At 34.2% G+C, this 22425-nt stretch overlaps 1 protein-coding gene across 1 annotated transcript in view; it reads left to right on the top strand.

The window, feature by feature from the left end:
* TRHDE (thyrotropin releasing hormone degrading enzyme) overlaps window positions 1–22425 on the top strand; it is a 419741-nt gene that overhangs the window by 298002 nt on the left and 99314 nt on the right. Inside the window, exons 8-11 of the mRNA XM_017870740.1 lie at window positions 12867–12932; window positions 13466–13472; window positions 13559–13745; window positions 18978–19066. Coding sequence (XP_017726229.1) covers window positions 12867–12932; window positions 13466–13472; window positions 13559–13745; window positions 18978–19066 — 349 coding nt within the window. The remainder of the gene's footprint in view (window positions 1–12866; window positions 12933–13465; window positions 13473–13558; window positions 13746–18977; window positions 19067–22425) is intronic.

The raw sequence follows: 22425 nt of genomic DNA, 5'->3' as shown, positions 1-22425 counted from the left end.
TAGAGACATATATCTCTATTTAATAATCCTACAGGCATTTGTCCAGCTCAACAGGAGGTCTCATAAGTTTATATGTATTGGCTATCTGTTATCTGTTAGTTAAGGGCTCAAGATGTATTACATATTAGCCAATCGGGTTGATACTATGAAATGACATTTTTGGTTATTTAAATGTATCTATGAAATTATTAGACACATTTAGTTGACATATGGATGTATTTGTATGTTACTATATGTGTAAATGCACGCCAACCTGTAGATATGGACACATCTACTAAAAACTGTCTCTGACTCTTCGTAGACATTGCCATTTGGTTAGATCGCTAGTTCTGTACTATAATAAACTTGCCTTACAGGCATTTTTCTGTAACCTACTTAACTCCTGCATCAGCAGTTTTCTTTCTTTTTCTTTTAAAATTTATTTTCTTTTATTTTATGTTCTCTTTTGGAAAGTGCATGTAATAGCCTAGAACTATATATTTGGAAACGTTACAAAAATTCCTCCTAAGTTAAAAATATTTCTCCTCATTTACTAATATTTTCATAATTGCTTGACATGATTCTGTTACATAGCTTAGTTTAATACTAGTAATATGACATAGATGTACCATAATATATTTTGCTTTATCCATGTTTGTGAGCAGTTATGTTGCTGTCCAATTTTTGTTAAATAATACTCTAATAATCTTTACATTGTTGATTTTTTCCATTATATTTTCAACTATCTCTTCATATATATATTTTAGGAGCATAGTATCAATTTTTTTCTCGAAAATATTAAACCAGTGTATAATGCTAGAAGTTTGAAAGTTCTCTGTTTATACTATACTAAGTGAACAGGATTCTTATAACTTTTCAGAATAAATTTCTTACTAATTTAGTAAGTAAAAAACTTTTTTCATTGTTATTTCAGTGTATACATTTTATCATAAATGAGGCTATGAAATATTTTAATACATTCTCTGCTTGCATTTCACTCCTTTCATTCACTCTTTTATAACATTTATCCATGTGTCTTATGCATTAAAATTGAGGTCTTACTCTCTTTTTAGTAACTTTATTTAGTTATAAAATAAAAGTAATGAACTATAACATATTTACTGCAAATTCTTTTTCTCTTATATTTAATATGTCAAAATTATTGTTATGAAAAAATACCTTATAAATTATTGACTTAGGAGTGTTACAAAGACTTAAGTTATATATTTTGAACCTGGTTTACAAAAGGTTCATATGCATCCAAAATTTCCCTTTGGTCTACCTCTGTGTTTTTGTTTATGGAAGAGAGAACTTCATGTTAGCACGGCACAGAAAGAAATGGTAGTATCCACTTGTTATACTGAATCTGATTTCCTTTTGCAATCAGTCTCCTGTATTCACCTTCTCTCTTCTGCTCAAGGTCTCTCCTTATGATTATTTTACAGATCATTTTCTTTTCCATTTAAGAACAATAACACATGTAAGTATTAAAAATCATTTCTTAATGTTTTGTGCTAAAAAAAAAATTATAATTTCTCTTCCTGTACCAGCTTTGCTTAGTTTTATATATACAGTTAACATTCCCCACCCATTAGACATGTCCAGTCATTCATTTATTCCACATGTATTTATGATGCCTCTAGTCTATGTCAGACATCATGATAAGTACTAAGTATTGAGGGCATGCTGTACACAGTAGATATGGCCCCTGTTCTCATGAATCATGTAACAAGATAAAGGGGATACATCATAGATAGGAAAAAACAAATCTATTTTTTGCTCAATGTGAAAAAATTCTAGGAAGCAAAAGTAGGATGCTGCAAGAAAGCATAGCGAGTGGGTGGTTGGAACAACTCTAGATCGGGTGTTTAGGGAATCCTTGAGAAGACGGTAGATATGCTGAGGTCTGAAGGAAGAAAGATGGGGGTCAGGGAGATTCCAAGAAGAGGGAAGGGCTAAGACAAGAACTGAGCACATTTAAGGAAAAGAAAGAAACTGATGGATGCGTAGAGTTAGTAAGAACAAGAGGTAGGAGAGGTAAGCAGCAGGCAACCATGCATTACCTAATAGTCTGTGCTAAGAAGCTTTAATATTGTTCCAACTGCTGTATTAAACAGTTTTAAACTGAATATGACATGGATCTATTTACATACAGAACAGTTCTCTGGCTAATTGTAATAACACACTGGGATTGGGGCAGTCAGAATACCAAGAAAGGGATTGGGCAAAAAAAGTAAGGAGGGTATTTTTATATTCAGGTGAGAGATTATCAAGGCTTAAGTGGTTCATAGAAATAGAGACATACCTGTAATCCCAGCACTTTGGGAGGCCGAGACAGGCGGATCACAAGGTCAGGAGATCGAGACCATCCTGGCTAACACGGTGAAACCCCGTCTCTACTAAAAAATACAAAAAAAATCTAGCCGGGCGAGGTGGCAGGCGCCTGTAGTCCCAGCTACTCGGGAGGCTGAGGCAGGAGAATGGCGTAAACCTGGGAGGCGGAGATTGCAGTGAGCTGAGATCCGGCCACTGCACTCCAGCCTGGGCGACAGAGCCAGACTCCGTCTCAAAAAAAAAAAAAAAAAAAGAAATAGAGACATAGATGGTTCTCAAATGTTTTTTAATGGTAGAATACAATGGACCTAGGGATAAATTGAGTGAAGAGCATGGTATGCGAAGTGAGGAAGAGAATGTAATCAAGAATGATTCTGAAGTTTCTGGGATGAGGACCTGGAAACATGCCTTGAACAACTGTAACAACTGGGGGTTCAGAGAAGAGGAGAAGCCCGTGGAGATGACTGAGATGGAACAGCGAGAGAGGCAGGCAGAGTACCAAAGCATCATATCACAGATGCTTAGAGAAGAGTTTGTTTCAAGGACAAGAAAGTGCCTGGCCAACAATGTTAAATGGAGTAGCAAGGTGGAGAAGGATAACAATTGTAAACTGTTCCTTTTGGTACCCTGTAAATTCATCAGTTTCAGTGGAGTAGGTTAAAGTGTGAATGGGAATGTGGAAATGGAAACAGAGTATGTAAAATAAAATTAAACGAATTTTTTCAAGAAAGGAGATAAGAAAAAGCGGGTCAGTTGTTAGAGGGGATAAAGGCTAAGGAAGATTTTGTTTTATTTTAAATATGAGAGGGAGTTGTACTGGTTTTAAGCTGGCAGATAAAGATTCAGGAGATGACTCTGATAATGTTGGAGAAGTGAGAAATAACTCCAGGACCTTGCTCATTGAGAAGGTGAAGGCACTTGTCTTTAATAGGAGATTTATCTCCAGTAAATTTGGAAAGCTGGCAATGGGGAAATCAGAGAAATCCTTTCTGATGACTTATTTTCTTTAGTGTTTTTTGAGAGAAGGTGACTAGCTGAATGAAAATGAGCTGAGAGTGGGAAGTGGAGAAAGTTGAAGATAGAGAATTCAAAGAGTAGAAAAGTACTTTCTAACAGTTTTGAGTTTCTATTTGAATTTGGTGATTATGAATAAGCTCAGCTTTTCAATTGCATGTTTTTTTCTGCGATATTCAGCTGTATGAGTATAGGTTTAGAGAAGACAAATATTTGGATTCCTCCATGACTGGGATTTTTGCCAAACTACTGTAATTGAAGGATAGTAAAACAAAACAGATGAGGCTGTTTCCCAGGATTGATTAAGATGATCTATGAAATCTAATCTGGATACTCAGGGAAGAGAAGACAGGAAGAATCTGCTAGACAAATAACCCACCATTAATAATAAGAACAGTAAGATTAGTGTCTTTATTGCATGAGTGCCAACTTGGGTAAGTCTCTTTTGTGCTGAGTCGAATTAGTGTACCCATTCCATGAACTGCCCATCAGGGGTCTTGTCATCTCAGTAGAGCTCTGTGAAAGACAGGCTGCTGCTAGTCCCTACAACTTGGAGAACTGTCCAAAACCCATTACTTTCCTGTATTTGGAAGGAAGTCTTCTAAGCAGCTTTTCTCAAGCCTAAAGGAAGCTCTGTTCTTAATTTTTCTTTTCCTTTTCTACCGCTCCACTGCATCCCCCCACCCCACCCCACCCAGGCAATTTCCTCCTTCAATTAGTACATATAATGTTCTTTGCTTTGCTTTGCTTTTCTCTCTTCTCTCCTCTTCTCTCCTCTCCTCTTCTCTTCTCTTTTCTTTTTTCTGCTCTGCTCTTTTCTTTTTCTCCTTCTTCATTTTTTTTTGGAGTTTCGCTCTCGTAGCCCAGGCTGAAGTGAGTACGATCTCGACTCAGTGCAACTTCTGCCTCCTGGATTCAAGCCATTCTCCTGCCTCAGCTTCCTGAGTAGCTGGGTTTACAGGTGGCTGACACCTCACCTGGCTAATTTTTGTATTTTTAGTAGAGATGGGTTTTACCACGTTGGCCAGGCTTGTCTTGAACTCCTGACCTCAGGTGATTCACATGCTTCAGCCTTCCAAAGTGCTGGGATTACAGGAGTGAGCCACTGCTCCCGGCCAAGTCCATCTAATTTTCTTATGGTGTCTCTAGAACATTTTGGCTTCTCTTGGAGGGAAGATTGAGGAAGACTTTTGACACTAGCCCTTTTTTCCCATTTATCTTGCTATTAAAATAACTGAAGTTTTTTGGATTCTTTATGTGGTTGGCATTTTTCTAAGTCGTTTATTTGTTTTATATAATTTTCTGTGCATACCCTTATCAGGTAAGCACTACATTATGTACATTTTTCAGTTGAAGAAATTAAGGTTTAGAGAAAATAGATACTTTAACAGATCACATGACTGGTAGGGATCAGCCTGGATTGATACATATACCTAGTTTATATATACCTTCTTTCTCAACTAAATTACATTTCTTCCCAAATTGCCACCAGCACCAGGGCTGAGAGAGCAGAGAGGTGGGAGAGGGGAACTCTGTGTACATGTCTACAATCAGTGGGCAACTTGATTTACAAGAAGCAATCCATTTTTACCAACCAGGATGTAATTTATCTATTTTGGGAGTGAGTGATGATCAAAGCCCTTTAACAGGATATTCAGAAAAAGGAATTCACAAACTTCATTTTTACCAATAGATTCACTTTATGTCTCAGTAATATTTCATGCCAGCAGCAAAAGTGAGATGTAGAAATATTTTAGTGCCCCAGAACTCCTCTATAGACTGTGACACATTATTTCACTGACAGGTGTAGGACCTTGTCACCTTGTTCTGGAATGGCATAGAAATCCTACAGTGGAAATATTGTAACTCTGGTCATGTGCCTGGAGTTTGAGGAATTGATGGTATGATCTATAATTACAACATAGGAGATGTTTGAAAACAAAAGTGGTGTGAGAAGATGCCATTGTCTGTAATTTAAAGCAAACCAACAAGAAACCTTTTCATGAACTGGCAGGTTGTTTTGATTTAAAATGTTCTGATGTTCTACTATATTTAGCAGCCACTTATAAAAATACACTTATTCTTGCAAAATTTACATTAGTTGGGTGGAGTAATGGATTTGCAGAATATGTAAAATGACTTTTGTGTTCTAAATACTCTCATATCCAAGCAAACCACTTCTAAAGGTAAATTTAGGGTAAACACATTTAAAAATTCAGAATCAGAATGGCATGCAAACCATGAAAACTGACTTTCAACTATTCTTCTTCTATCTCTCCAATAGCTTTCTTTCCTAGATCTGTCATCTCTTTTTTCTTTTCATGTTGGGTGGCTTGAACGGCTGTACCTCAAAAATTTAGTAATGGTTCTTATTATACTGGACTTACGTCTTGGAAACCTAATATAATTTAATAATAAAGAAAAGTTTCAATAATTATTTATACCTTTTCATCTTTGACTCTTATCTAATAGAATTAAAATATAAATATTATTTTTTAATCTTTGCATAAAGCTTTCTTAGTGCTTTGTTACTCATTTTTATTTAATCTTAAAATTTCCATCAATTTCTAGGTATGAATACAAATAGATACCTTGGTCTATAGTCTAGCCTTCTTTGTTTGAGTTGGTCACCTGTCACTGCTGTAGTCTCCTTGCTCCTGTTTGTCAAGGTTAGGGAATGTAAAAACATCCTCTGAAGTGCATGGGCCAGGCTTCAAATGGGTTTCATCCAACTCTTGTGTGACTTTGCTGTGATCTGATACTTTTAGTCTACTTTTGCTGTTGTTCATGGATCCCTTTAAGATCATCTTACTCTAATAATGCACATACTTACAAATATATAAGTTCAGAACTTACAGTTCTCAGTGCAGAAGCCACTGCTTTGGAAGCTTTGTTTAAGACAAAAGTGTTGCTTTTTAAAATGTTTTTGTTGTCACTCTGTCTGCCCCCCCCCATCTATAGAACCTTCTCCACTTTATTTCAGTTTTAATCTTTCTCTCCAACATTCTTGTCTGCTTTTAAAATGTAAAAAATTAAGGATACATGTCTTTCATGCCATACCTACTGTTCATAACAACAACAAAAGCCTAACTGATTTACTAAATAGATTTTAATGTTCTTTAGCTTTTATTTTGTATAAATTGTAGGCAGTAGTTTATTTTCTTACTAGGGATCACTAAGATAATGTAGAAGTGTCTTGCTTCATTTTGTTTAACCCATTAGTGTTGTATTATTCAAGCAACAGAAACAAATTCTGGTTAAATTAGGCAGAATGGAAATTATTTGAAGGATATACGTAGCCCATTGAATCATTGGGAAGGCTGAAGAACCAGGCTTACAAAATAGAATAAGAACTAAAATAGATAAAAAAAAATCAAGAGATGTAGCCAAGGTTATGTCACAGGAGTGACAGGTTCAGCTTTTCCCATTAGAGTGGCTACCACAGGACTCTTAGTGTCACCGTGACAGGTACTACTCTTTTAGGATTCATAGTGCTAGGACAAAGCATCCCCTTGTCTGAGGCCACAGCACATGCCCAGGCTTTAGCTGCCAGGGAAAGTGGAGAGGGAATATTTAGTATTTTGTCCCTTCCATTTCAATAGAGGAAGGCAGAGATTTTGCCTTCCTCCCAGATTCCATAGTGAGTGATTGCCCCCCTATAAAACTGGTGTTTAAATGCTGGAAAGCCAAAACATGACAAATGCCCACTACAAATTTTTTGAGGTACAATTATTCTTGATAGAAAGCAACAATATTTCAAACTCTTGCTTCAGCCTTCTTGTCACATAGTCAGAAAAATCAATGCTTGAATTTACCTAGCATTTCCAGACTAGTCTTACAAGTATAGGACATCCTACTTCCCAGTGTCAATGAGTCCCAGGCTGCTGTACCCGGTCTCACTGGAGAAAGCACTACTAGTGGTGGTCTTCCTATACCTAGTTGCCTCCCTTTTTTATTGGCTGAATTTTGATTTTTTTTTTTTTCTAGAATTCTCACCCTCTTCTAAACAACCATATACTTGAGAGGACTGTGTCTTTCCTTGGGTAAAGTTCAAACAATGCTCCCTTAAGATGCAGTAACAGATTCTTGCTAGAGCACATGATGCAATTTTGACAAATGACAAATGTGGGAAATTTGCTGCAGAATTTGAGTGGAAGTTTTCCTGATTCTTTAAAGGAGGTTCTCAGGAAGAAATTCTGTATCTTTCCTCTATACAATCTCATGTCTGAATATGATGATTGCTGCTGCCATCTAGCCACCAACCTGAAAATGGAGCTAAATCATAGATGGGGCGGGACCAAAATCTTTCCAGAAGAAAGTGGCTACAGCTCTGTCCTACCTACTTATGATAGGAAAGAATGAATACAAATTTTTTTTTTTTTTTTTTTTTTTTTTTTTTTTTTTTTTTTTTTTTTTTTTTTNAGATATGTCCCGAGGGCAACTCAACTGTGTTGGGTATCCACATGATAACTTATTTAATAGAATCGTCTGCTGCCTTAAAGAAATGTTCTTGTTTTTGTTTGTTTGTTTTTGTTTTGTTTTTTGAGAAGGAGTCTCACTCTGTCACCAGGCTGGAGTGCAGTGGTGCGATCTCGACTCACTGCAAGCTCCGCCTCCTGGGTTCACGCCATTCTCCCGCCTCAGCCTCCTGAGTAGCTGGTACCACAGGCACCCACCACCACGCCCAGCTAATATTTTTGTATTTTTAGTAGAGACGGGGTTTCACCATGTTAGCCAGGATGGTCTCGATCTCCTTACCTCGTGATCTGCCCACCTCGGCCTCCCAAAGTGCTGGGATTACAGGCATGAGCCACTGCGCCCAGCCTAAATACTGCTATTTTAAAAGTCGTTCTATGGTGGATGTTTATTACTTGCAGCTAAACACATGTAAACGAATCCATATGGTTTTTATGGAATCATCCCTTTATGTCTCAAGGAATAAACCATTTATGTGGTTAATCCTCTATCCTAGCATGCTAAAGGACTCATTAATAGGAAAGCAATTATTCCATAATTATTTCCATGTAAATCTTAAAAGATAATAGAGCTTTACTTCCTTAATTCACACTTTACTTTTCCCCTTGTCTTTATTAGTCCTGTTGGATTTTACACATGACATGTTATGAACCACATCACTTGTTAGCAAATGAAATAAAACAAAAATGGTCTTGTATGCAATAGTTCACAATTTTTGATGACATTATATGCAATCGCATATATCCATTCAAGTTATATGCCTGACAAATATATACTGAAATAATGAATTATGTCCCATCTTAATATTTAAATATGATATTTTTGGGGATCCTGATATACATATATATATATATGTGTGTGTATATATATATGTATATGGAGAGAGAAAGAGAGAGAGAGAGAGAGAGAGAGAGAGAGAGAGAAAGCACCTGTTGTGTACTAGATTGGGCACAAAGATGTTGGTTAAATAGTGGTAAAGAAGATTGGCAGTCATTACTCTCACGGAGTTTACAGACTGTGTGAACAATCAAACTAATAAACAGGCACCTATGACACAGTGGGATAAATGCTATTATATAGAACGTTGTGTGACAATATAAAAGAGATATTTAACTTAGAATTAGGAAGGAGGTTGAAGTGGATGGGAAATGATTCCTGGAGGAAATGCATCAAAATAGAGTTCTGGAAATTGAATTGAATTGAATTGAATTGAGGTAGCCAAAGGAGAAAAGAGTTATGTAGAGAATTGCATGTGCGGAGAACCAGAAATGAGACAAAATATCCATTAGGCATCTTCAGAAAGCTGAAAGTGGCTAAATTCATGCAGGGAGCAACAAGTTAACAAATGGGATTTGAGAAATACAGAGGGACAAGACTATGAGGGCAGTTTTTAGGTTATATTAAGGAGTTTGGACTATATTCTGAACATAGCAGGGGTTTATGTGTATATTTAACCAAAAATATTCTGACTTTGTGGGAGAGACTAGATGTGAAAGGGACAAAGCAGAAACAAGGGCAGCTGTCATCATCCATGTAAGATTCTGAACAGTAGATATACAGGTAAGGGAAAGTGGGAATCTTGGAGTATATTTAGTTCATGTATTATTAATTGAATGTGGTGGAAAGGGCAATCAAGGCATCAAGATAACTCTTTGCTAGGGGTGGATGGAAAGGTCTTCACTGGAGAGGGGCCACCAAAAGGATCCGATGTAGGGGAGGATAATGAGTTCAGTTTTTAATAGGACTCGGTTACTTATGTGGCTAATAGGACTCAGTTATCTATGTGGCTTGGATATATTGGCTATTGGATTTGGGTAGCCAGAGGCATGGGGTTTGGATGTAGGCTGAAGACTCTGAGTTCCTATGTTCTGATTTCTTAGATGATGATGATAATATCTACCTCTAATGTTGTTGTGTGGATTGAATGAGATAAAATTAAGGCAACTCGCACAGTGTTAAAAAGGAGACAAATATTACTGTTTTCATGTGCTGTGCTCTTTCATTATTATTGATAATGATGCATTTCCTTCTGTTACTCAGTTTTCCAACCTATAGCCTGAGATTATTAAAAAGATTACCACAGAGAACGCCCACCGAATATTTATGATGTGTTAGGCACTCTTCACTCTTTTAACACTGTATATTGAATCATTCAATTCTCAGAAAAATATATATAGTAGTTATTTTATTATCCCCATTGTTATATATGTGAAGATAGGCACAAAGAGTTAAACAGCTTTCCAAAGCTCATATAGCTAGTGAATGTTGGACCTTGGGTTTGAACCAAGGCAGGCTCTTGTTACTGCATTTTAAACCACTATGCTGTGATGCCTCTCTCCACAGGCAGATGTAATATATTCTTGTTTAACAGAGTTTTAACTTTTAATCAGTCTATATTATTTGTTATGTCTCTTTAGAATAGTCTGGTGATTATCTTTGTTTTATTCCTTACAATAACTCTATTATTTCTGAAATACCTAGTGTAGAGAAACCACAATTCTTTTAAGGTTAATATTAAAACATTCTTCTATTTTATGTCATAATGTCAAATCTGCTGAAGATTGACTTTTATACACATAAACGTAAACTTAGATTTCCATTTCAGATTTATATCTCTGAGGACTTTCATATTCACTGACTTAGAGATTTGCAAAGAACTTAAAATACTTTTATTCAATGAGATACCAAATATGATTTCATCTTGCCAAGTGGTTATTATACCAAGACTTCTATAGCTTCAGTCATGGAAATCTCCCTACACAAATCACATCTCAGTATTTGTAGTTGTTCTCAGTAACCTTTTCTTCACCATTGTTTCCCCTGTACTAGAAAGTTACCTGAACACGCTAAGTGCTCCATACATTTTGTGGAATTAATGAAAAAAAATAGATGACTGATTATTAAAACATACTCATTATCCTTTAAGTTTCTTTATAATTCTGCAAAATTTTCTTAATTCAAGCTATGAGTATGTTTATGCAAGCTTTCTCTTTAAAAAAAGGGAAACTTTTTTTAAAAAAAAGTTGGCACATGTAAAATTCCAATAACATCTGAATATCAGGGTTACTGAGAGTTCAAGAAGATATGTTATCTTCCCTGAATACAGAGGCAGGCAAGTTGGATATTGCTTCTTATGTCTGGATAATTTTCATTTCAGCCTGCTTGAAGTGGAAACTTGAACCTTTTTCTAAACTGAGAAGGGAAGAAATAGTTCAAACTGATGATAGTAGGACAAGGTCAACTCATATTATGAATAGTTAGACTTTTATGATCTTTGAGAAGAAAATTGTATATTGGATTTTATAGTATTCCTTTATTTCCCCTTTGCTGAATTAGCCTAGCAGCACTACCCATAAACAGAACCCAAGACTAAAGAGTTCTAATATTAGCACCGTTTATTATTACATCACTAAAATAAAATGCAAGTTAGGCACTGTGGCTAAGGCCTGTCATCTCAACCCTTTGGGAGGTCATGGAGGGAGACTAGCTCAAGCCCAGGAGCTCAAGGCTAGCGTGGGCAACATAATGGGATCCTGTTCCTACAAAAAATTTAAAAATTATATAGCTGGGTGTGGTGGTGTGTGCGCCTGCAGTCCCAGCTACTGAGGAGGCTGAGGAAGGAGTATCACTTGAGCCTGGGAGGTAAAGGCTGCAGTGAGCCCTGATCATACTACTACACTCCAGCCCGGGTGACAGAGTGAAATCTTGTCTCAAATAAAAAATTAAAAAATAAAATAAAATGCACTTTTATATTTTGTAAATCTTATTCCCAAATTTATTCATTTAAGTGAAAAGAGCGTAACGAATAATTTTGAAAGTTAAATCTGAAATAATCTATTTAAATCCTGGTCTCTGGGTTTATGTTGAAAACCTCACATGGAATGTTCAAAGCCAAATTAGGATTCAGAATGGTTATTCAGGGTTATATGTTTTAACAAAGTTATTCATAGCACCTGATGGCAATGATGAATTTGTGGTTGCTAAGTTAGTGTTGGACATTGCATCTCTAGGCATCTGATTAAGTGGGAGTTGCCATTTGCTGTGCTGTGAGTTGCCAACAAAAGCTGAACCTGTCACAGGTGTGACAATTTGTATGTCAGAAAATTTGCTTCCCCCAAGTTTAATTATTCCCAGAGTAGCCCACTCCATATAAAGTACTGAAGGAGTCAGCATGTTTCTTTTCAGTACTTTGATGTCATTTAGGATTTTGTCTACTATCTATATGTTGCAGAGATAATAGAATTTCAAATGAAGAAGGAGGAACTTTTACAATATAACACTATTTTTAAATTCATATTTCTGTTTTGAAATCAGAAAAAAATAATGCAAACCAGCCATAACCAAATAGCACACTGACGAGACAAACCGTGCTTCTTAGAGGAGAACAAAGTGTGAATCGGATAGAAAGTGTATAGGTTTTACCACTAATAACTAAACATTAAAAATGGCAAGTCCAAAGCCCCAAAATATTAAATAAACTTAGGAATGACTTTTTTCTTATGAAATATTAATGTGTGTTTCAAATCCATGGAAATAAGTATTTATCATTATTGTAACAGGCAGCCTTTCCTCTGCAGTAAGACCACTGAACTGGAGACAGATTGTGAAGAGAGTATTCTTTCGGCAAAGCAATCCCTCTTAACATCAGCATATATTAGCCCTTTCTTTTTTTCATAAAATATTTCTTTTTCAACACTCTAACACAAAACCCTGATGGGAAAGTTTCTCTAAACCTTTCATTGAAGAGGTAATGTTTTCAGAATTGACTGAGGTTGGCTTGCTCAATTAGAGAAAGATCTTTGACCCTGGATATCTGTAAGGACTGATTATAGTTATGAAAATAATTTTTAAGAGATTAATATTGGTTGATGACTTAATTAGGAAATATTCTATAGTTAAATCTCTTTGGAATATTTTTAAATGAGATTCTTTATCTTCTTTTATGTCCTTTCTTAGTAATATAATTCCAACATATGAAAATTATTAACTGAATTGATAAATAAATGTGTTTACTAGTTACTGTTTAACCTTTGAATTGTAATTACAATTTTATATTCTTATAGGATTATTTAACCATTCATAAGTATGGCAATGCAGCCAGAAATGATCTCTGGAATACATTATCGGAGGTAAAGTATAGGAAGCTCAAATATCAAAACCTCTACTTGAATATTTGAACTGCATTTATAAGACATTCATAGCCTTTATTGACACTGACAGTTTGTTTTCACTTTTTACATTTTTCATTTGTTCATATTGATTTTTTGTTTTATATAATATATTGTAAAACAAAGGGGTTTAAAACTAAACTACAAATGGTAGTAAAAGATACCTCGCCTACTTTCAAACATGACAATATTTCTGAAATATAATTTTAATATGGTGGAAGATATTCATGTTAAAAAATAAATATTGAAGTTTGAAATAATTTTTCCTATATGTCAAATATTTAAATGTGACACTAGACATTCTGGGAATACTTACTGATGCTGCAGGGATTTGCTTTAATAATAACACATATTTTATTTTATGTTATGTAAAAACTTTAATGTTAATACAACTTTCATTTTTATATACATGTATGAAGCTTAACTTAGGGTAAGAAGATTAATTTCACTAACATTATATTGGCTTCACTGACTTTAAATGTTTTCATATTTAGGTAAATAGTAAAGATAGAAATAAAAATGGCTTAATGTTAATTATGTTGATAATTCATGTTTATAAAACTAATTTATACATTTTCCTTGTAAAGGCTTTAAAAGAAATGGGAAATATGTAAATATACAAGAAGTAATGGATCAGTGGACACTCCAGATGGGTTATCCTGTTATCACCATCTTGGGAAACACAACAGCAGAAAATAGAATAATCATTACCCAACAACATTTTATCTATGATATCAGTGCTAAAACTAAAGCACTTAAACTTCAAAATAGCAGGTACAACATTCTTTTTTACATGAAAATATTGTTTTTATTCTTACATTTGCAGTTGTAATTTTCAAAGAGCATTAATAACAAAATTCTGAAATGTTTTTTGTTATTAAAACATATATTAAGTGAAATATAGTTTTGTTTATTTACACAAGTTATTTTGATTCTCTTTTACTCCCATTTCCTGGATATCTGAACCTTCAAGCTGGAAAACACCAAAGTTATTTGTTAGGAAGACAGAATTTTGAATAATCATGGTGTTTAAAAAAAATAAAATGTTATTTTTCACTTTTCCCCATGAATGTTTCTTGAATTAAATGCAAGAAAGTTAAAATGTGTTGCTGTGAATTAAAAGGAATTGAGCCCACTGTGAGATTTATAAAGCAAATGAGAACAGAAACTCATAATGCAGAAAACTAAAACAAAATCAAATGAAATAATGTCTGAGTCAAAGGAATTTCAAACGATAACTTGAAATGATCTAACGATTAATGTCACTTAGTATCAACATATATTCTGTTTCTCATTTTTAGTGTTTACAATCAATAAACAGACAGCATACATAAAATCTTTATTTGTTGTTTCTTTAACTTTCTGCTGAAACTCTTACTTAATTACGGATAACTCAGCACGTAGCATTTTTCTTTCTTTTCTACTTTATGTTTTCTATTTTGTGTCTCATTAAAGTCTGGGCCAAGAAAAGATGTTAAAACTTAAATCAGTCCATTTCATTTCATTTAAGATGCCCTAGTAAGACTTTGGTTCCAGTGAGGGCTGGGGATGGGGGTGGGGGATGGGAGGTACAGGAAGAGGGAGAGAAGTTAAAATGGATAAGCACAATGAGATGTTTGGATGAGGTTACCCATGCTGTCTCCCATTATCTTGGAAAATTAGGAGTCTGACTTTATCATCCTCCCATGTCCAGGAGATCTGGAACAGGCATTAAGTTTGCTTTGTCATCTCTAAGAAGAATGGAAATTGTTCCCCTGTAGGCTAGCTCCAAGACCAGCCAGTCACTCAATCTAAGTGACTGAGAAATTCATGAATGTTTCTGGTGACTACATTTGGAATCCGATTTAGGAAAGCAGTGTCTTGTATCTTTCCATATACAGTCTATATTTACCTTTAACACACTACCCTTTGCAATCCAACTGTGTAGACTCATGGAATGTGCTTGTACCCTGCCACACTGTCACCACTGTTAGGGGCTGACTCTGTCATTGCTTCTTTTCCCAGCCTGGATTTCCCACATCTGCCAGGTGCTGTTTCTAATCTTCTAATGTCTGGCCCAAGGCAAAACAAGCACAAGCGTAGGCATCAACTCTGGCCTTGCCAGGAAGTACATAAAAACTACTTGACTGTGGCAAAGTTAGAGAGATTTGGGCCAGGCCTTTGAGAATGATCAGTGTGACACAAGCATCACTGATGCAGAAAAACATAAAGGACACGCAGATGACAGAACAAATTTTGAACAAAAATATCCTGTCAACCTATAACATACATCAGATGTACCAGCCAGGAGTCTAATTCTTTAAAGGAAGAATTTCTCCCAGGCTGTATAATCATATGTAACATCTAGACAGCTTTGTCGGTTTGTCTTCTGGAATTATAAAATCATATGTATGATTTTGAACTCTGAGAACTTAGCATATAAAATATTAAGAGTAAGATAATGCAGGACATCTTGTTAATCTAAAAAATGATTTTCTATTTATTTTGCAATTATAGACCTTGTAGCTGAAAATGGATTATTGCAATTTTACATTATTGATCATTTAATTCACTATAACATCCTGGTCAAAGCTTCAATACAATTCTCTCTGGCCTATGTATATAGCCTTCCTAGATCTTTATTTCACAATGCAAACAGTTGATAGAGTAAAACCAACTGCCTATCTATTCCAGAAATCCTGTGAAATCTGTATATTTTCTGAGCCAGAAAATCAATTCTTTGCCTTTTCATTTTCTAAGAAACACTAGAACATCATTGCAATATGCCTAGAACATTTTAAGTGAATCCAGTAATTATATTTTTATATATAATAGTTGTATTACAACATAGAAAGGAAAGATCTTTACATAACTAAATAGTCACATAAAGTTAGCTGATGTGTAACAGAGTGTCAAATATGTTCTAGAATTTTGGTACTTGGGAAGTTGTGAATTTGCATAGCCTTTTTCATTATACAGTTAATGCATTGCAATGTAAAGTAATGTCTCCCTATACACCGAGGAGCTTCTCAGTGTTCTTCGCTGCAGAGAATTTTACTAATCTACACAGTCATACTTTCCTTCTCTTAATGCCCTGATGACAGTGACATCTGACCAGTTTTTCACAAAGTCTGGACAAATGCTTCATTAATTTTGATGCTATTTTATAAAAAAAAGTCTCATTCAGGTTTATATGCACCTATTCTTTGCTACCTTAATATAATCATTAGAGTAAAAGTTGCTTTATTATAACAATGAAAACGACTGAGAAGAGAGGTAGTCCCAGGAACTGTTAAAGAAAAAAATATCTCGGGAGGTCTTTTTTTATGCTTAAAATAACATGATGACAATTCAAGTTAAAACTGAGACAGCTAGAACACAATCTAATTTCCTAAGTTATTTTTTTCTAATATCGTTTTAAACATAATCCATTGCAATCTTGGATTTCTTTACAACATAGAGGGCTTTTCACTAAACTATGTTTAGGGTATTCTAGTCTTTTAAGTTATAATCACAAAGCAACGTAATTATCAGGCTTTCCTTGATTTTAAAACAAAATTTATGAAAAGTCCACATATATGATGTTTGGAAAGTTGTGAAATGTATTGACAGTACAGTAGTTCAAAAGTAAATACAAATTTCAAATATGCTTTTAACTTGGAACTTTTAATTTGTCTTTGTTACTATATGTAAATTTTGGTTATGTGTGTGCATACACAAAACACACATAGAATAGGGAACAAAATATTCTTAGGAAGTATATAAATATATTTTTTTAATTTTAAAAAACTGCCTCAAAGTTTGTATCCCCAAACCTTATAGTTATAACTATAAGGTTTATAGTTTAACTTAGTTAACCTTATAGTTAACTTGTATCTGAACAGCTATGTGATACAATGTCTGACATTTAGGAAATTTGCTGTATATATATGGTATTGACATGCAGGTATTTATGTGAATCATTTTCCTGTATTTTAGAGATATTTTTTCTAAAACCCAAATATAGAAACAAACCAACTTTTATCATAATCTCTAGTTACTTAGAATAAATAATTTAAATACATGGAAATTCTGTTTATTTATATTAGGGGCGAACAATGATTCACAAACGTTTTATGATTATGCTACAAAAAAGACACAATTATCCTTGAGAATTTTTAAATATCCTCAATTTTATATATTCTTTGCCTTTTAACCAGTACTTATTTGGCTTCACAATTTAGCTGACCCAGCTCAATATGGATAGGTACTAAAGTCAAGTTTATGAAGTTATTCTGTCTTACCTATAGATGGGTTTGATGCCTTTTATTTCATTTTATTCCAAGTCCATTCAATCAGATTCAATAGTAATTTATGATTTAGAGTAGAAATGCCTCCTATTTTCAGACTTTTTAAGACCTAAGTACACAAAAATGAGCTTATCATTTAATTTGAGAATCAGACCCAGAGTTGAGCATCATTGTCTCTTAACTAAGTGTTCCAATTAACCAAAAGAGATCCATTATTCTTAAGAGAACAGCTGTTAATGAAATGGATCAGTTCTTTGTCTCCTCCTGACAGTAAATCTGTTATTAAATATCTGGGGCATATTTTTAAACCTATATTGAAAGTTTGGAAGTATTTGTTAAAGAGTTTACATGAGTTGTTCATGAACTACTGTCTAAAGAGTCAATATAGATTTTGCTATTATAAATTGTTGTATTACTAGACCGATTGTATGCAGTCATTATTAGTATAGCGTAGTATCTCCACATAGTTAGGCCCTCCAAATGTTTTTTTTTCATTAAGTATAGGATACAGTTTTAAAATCAAGAACTGTAAACATATTATTTTGATTTTCCATACTGGAGATAGGAGTTGGTATAAAATTATGAATTTCTTTCAACCTTCCATTTGAACTCTTTACTATTACTGAATTCTGTTTATTGTGAATGCAAAACATGGAATAATAAAATAGTCAAATTTCACACGACGATTCACAGGAGATGTCCTCCTCTCTCACTCCCCAAAAGACATATTCATTATAATGTTTATTACCCCCAGGCATGTTTCCCAAACATTTTTTAATTCTTTATTTATTCTCACAATTATTGAGGTCACGCAATATCTCTTACATTTCTAAAACAGAAAAATATTTTTTTTCCATACTGGAATTGTTGGCTACCCTATTGATAATGGTGAAATGATAGATTGAAATAATCTGGCTATATTTCAAGGCAGGAAACAAATATAGTCATGTAGTCATTGGACTCGTAAGACCATCCAGCATATCTCTGGCTATTCATTTGAGATTAAACTGACATGACTTCATGTATAAGTATAGGCCTCAATTTTTATCCTATAAAAAGGTAAATGTTGCAAAATGCTTCTCTTTAATAGATGAGTTTCACGATTGGTCCCTGCATGTTGGTGGCTGCTTTGACACATCAAGTTAGAAATTTCATTTCAGAAAACAGAGCATTAAGTGCGTCCCACAAAATTATTTCTGTTGATCTAGATTGTATGGGAATCTGACTAGTTTTTATTTTTTTCTTTTCTGCTGAATAACTTTAGATATGTCATATTAACTTTTCTGTAAACTACATTAATAGTGTCCCACAGAGTCATTAGATAATAAATAAGGAGAATATTAAAATGTAAATGCATGGAGCCACTGAGATGTGTCTTAATCTAACATAAAAACAAGTAGAAAGAAGTTATGTTTAGACCTTAATCAATATAGTTCAGGTGTATAGATATTAGTTACTTTTTATTTCAAATTCAAAATGCAAAACCTTTTCCCCGAGATAAATGCTTTTGTTGGCAGTTCTCTTTGCACTGCAATTAAAATTCATAGAGGCCAAGTCTCCTTAATGGCATTGAAAGAGTGAATTCATCTTTTTGACTTATGCCTTACTTTTATGACTGGATTTTTTTTTAGTTCACCTAATGAGAGTAGTAAAATCACACAGAAGGCGCATGGGAAATGTTTTTTGTTTTGTTTTGATATAGCTATTTTATTCTTAAAGCTTCTCTTTTATTTTGCAGTTACCTGTGGCAGATTCCATTAACTATTGTGGTAGGAAATAGAAGCCATGTGTCTTCAGAAGCAATTATTTGGGTGTCGAACAAATCAGGTAAACTATATATTCTCCCCTAAGGAACTATCTGGTTTCAAATCATTGTTTAGCAACTTAACCTCTGGTTTTAGCTGTTATAAAATGTGAATAAAGACAAATTAGAAAGAGAATATAAAGGAATGATTATCAACCCTATAAAATTAGATATAGGATAGTTGCTAAATAGTCTAATTTCAGTTTGTTTTTGTAATTACTAAATTTATTTGTTTCTTTAAGGGTAAAGACAAAACTTAAAAATAAATGTTTGTAATACTAATCTTAGGTGTTTAAAATTGTATTACTTTATAACTCCACATGTAATTAAAATATAACCTCAAAGAGAAGAGTATGCCAAATACTGAAAACACGGGTCTCATTTTTAATTCCACTTTCCTATCTTCTCTTTACCAGACCGTCTCTTTAAAGGATGAGAGAGGCAGTATTCTCCATGGAATTATATAATTACAGGGCCAGAAGGTGGGGGACTTGGACAGGTTAGCAAGCCATCTCTTAGGTGGGGTCAAACCTCAAGGAGCAGAGAGAGATGAGATTCTATTCTCTTTCTAAATATCTTCAAATAAGATAGTACCTATTTCAATTTACTGTCAGAAAGCTATTTTTTGAATCCAATCTATAACCTTCATTCTAGAGTGTGAAACAGGTCCCTTTTATTTCTGTTTTCTATTGAGTTAGAGAAAAAGTCAATTATCATCTTTTATGTAACATTTCATTTAGGTTTAGATAGTCAAGTGTGCCCAGATACTGTTTTTCCTACTCCTTTCTCAGATGCTGTTAATTGATGTTATTTTGCTCTTTCATAAGCCTTATTTTAAAAAGCCACAATTTTTTTATTTGAAATAGGGTGAAGTATAAATAAATAAACAAATACAGTTTCTTATTCTCAGGCTTGCTATTATAAGGGAGGTTTAAGTGCTCAGAATACATATATGTATACATACAAGAAAAAGTTGTTACAGTAAAATGGAATCTGGTTATCAGCAGTATGAACACTTACAGTTCCATGCAGATATTTACATACATTTTCACGTTATTATATTTGTAACACATAAAGACATACAATGAAAATATATGCTTTCATTTATATACACTACATATGAAACATTGATATGTAACGTAGCAATGTATTGAAATACTTTAAAATTTGTTGGTGTTTTTCCTTTTAAATTGTTCATTTTAATCTATTCTTTCACTTACTGGAATTAGTGTTTATATCGTGATTCTGAATTCACATTTCCTGTATTATTTGACTTTATATTTGTCTTTTCCTGTCGTGTACATAAGTTGTTGTGAAATGATGAGGGAGAGCAGTGAGTTGTTATAATGACCAAATTAGAAAGAAGTCATCTCTTTATAGGATTCCTATGAGATGTGATAGAACTATCTTCACAAATAAGGTAAAATATTTATCTTTGGAAGGTAGAATGGAAATGGGAAAATGAGAAGAGTGTAAAGATACTGATCAAACATGAGGATTCTCCCAAAACTTCACTTTTAGATCGTGCAAGGATTCAGGATGAGTAATTCTGGTGGATACCTTTCCGGGTCCATTTCTTCTCACTTCCTAGTTATTTCCATGCTGTTATTCATGATATCTTTTTATCTTTCACAGAGTATCCCAGGCTGAGCGCTGTGGCTCACGCCTGTAATCCCAGCAGTTTGGGAGGCCAAGGAGGGTGGATCACTTGAGATCAGGAGTTTGGGACCAGCCTGGCCAACATAATGAAACCCTGTCTCTACTAAAAATACAAAAATTAGCTGGGCTTGGTGGTGGGTGCCTGTAGTTCCAGCTACTCGGGAGACTGAGGCAGGAGAATCACTTCAACCCAGGAGGCGGAGGTGGCAGTGAGCCGAGATTGCGCCCTGCACTCCAGCCTGAGCAACAGAGAGAGATTCTGTCTCAAAAAAAAAAAAAAAAAAAAAAAAAAAAAAAAAAAAAAAAAAAAAAGTAGGATAGTACACCAGCTATACCAGCTTTTCTTGACCAATGGCCACGGTTCATGTTTGAGGGATTGTTTTCCTTCACAGTCTTTCATTATTATTCCAGAATAAAACAATGTATTGGTTCAAACCATATGTTTGCCTAAAATATCACCTATCTTGATATGTATGGTCCTCATACACAGCTGCAGAGCTTGCGCAGTACATAACTCTAGGAGGCACTATTTGCACAGGCTATGATATGAATGGCACAGGCCCACACCCCAAAATTGTGTAAGGTGCGACTTGGACATTTTAATGAAAAATGACACATTCATAACACTATCTTCTGTTTGATATAACATTGTCACATTTAGAATGTTAAAACTTGCAGATTGCCCATACTAAGATAATGTTTCCTGAAATGTTTTCTGAAAACTTTGTAAATACAAAAATCTGCAAAGTTTACAAGAGGCATCTAAAAGACTGAGCACTTTCCTGTTTGCCTTTTCAGTCCCAGTTTATTGTATTCAATTTTTTTATGAAGTCCTTCATTCTGATGACTAATAAAAAACTAACAATAAAGAAAAATTAGGAAAAAAAGAGAAAAGATTGTTAATTTTGTTTCCTTTTGTATGTTGTCCTATCTCCTCTTTTCAAAATATTGTCAACTAAATCACAATGGAAACTGTTTCCCACAAAAACATGAAGAAAAAATTCTGCTCAATTCTTATAAACATATGTAAAACAGTTCCATATTTAATTATAACAATCAGGTCAATGTTTTTGTAGTTTTTCATTGTCATTAGTGATATAGATTTGATCTACATGATATTAATGCAATCAGTGGTGGATAATATAAAGTACAAATTAGATTTGGATCATCATATATTCTTGTCAGTTCATTTTTTGAAAATACTTTAGATAAATATTTAATTAATGCTAAGGTAAAGCATAGATCATTTTATCCTAAAAATAATTTTTAAACCAATTTTTCAGTTTTAGAAAACAGATTGAAGTGTTTGTCTTTTTCATTCTTATTATGAAAACACCAAAAATTCAGACATTTGTATATGTAGTAGCTTGCATGTTGACTGGCTATTCAATTAACAGTTCGTGGAGAGGAATAAATGTAATGCCAAATGTTAGGAAAGAAAATATTAAAATAGAAGAGAAATTAATCCTGAAAATTAAAGCAAACATGAAGAGTAGCATAATGCAGTAGTGCTTTCTTGAAGCACTGGTTTATTTAAGACTCACAACCTTTCAAATGTGTATTATTTTATCCCCATTTTACAAATGAGGAAATTAAGACTTGAGAAGTAATTTGTCCAAAATATCAGTTGATTACGTAAAGAGGTGGCCTTATAAAGTTGGCTTCCTTTGCTTCCTAACCTTCACCTGACTCTGCAAACACACACGCGCGCGCGCGCGCGCAC

The sequence above is a fragment of the Rhinopithecus bieti genome, unplaced genomic scaffold (genome assembly GCF_001698545.2).
Source record: "Rhinopithecus bieti isolate Rb0 unplaced genomic scaffold, ASM169854v2 scaffold_5324, whole genome shotgun sequence".
In the NCBI taxonomy this organism is placed as follows: domain Eukaryota; kingdom Metazoa; phylum Chordata; class Mammalia; order Primates; family Cercopithecidae; genus Rhinopithecus; species Rhinopithecus bieti.
Note: the sequence above shows the minus strand (reverse complement) of the source record. Positions and strands in the feature narration are given on the sequence as shown.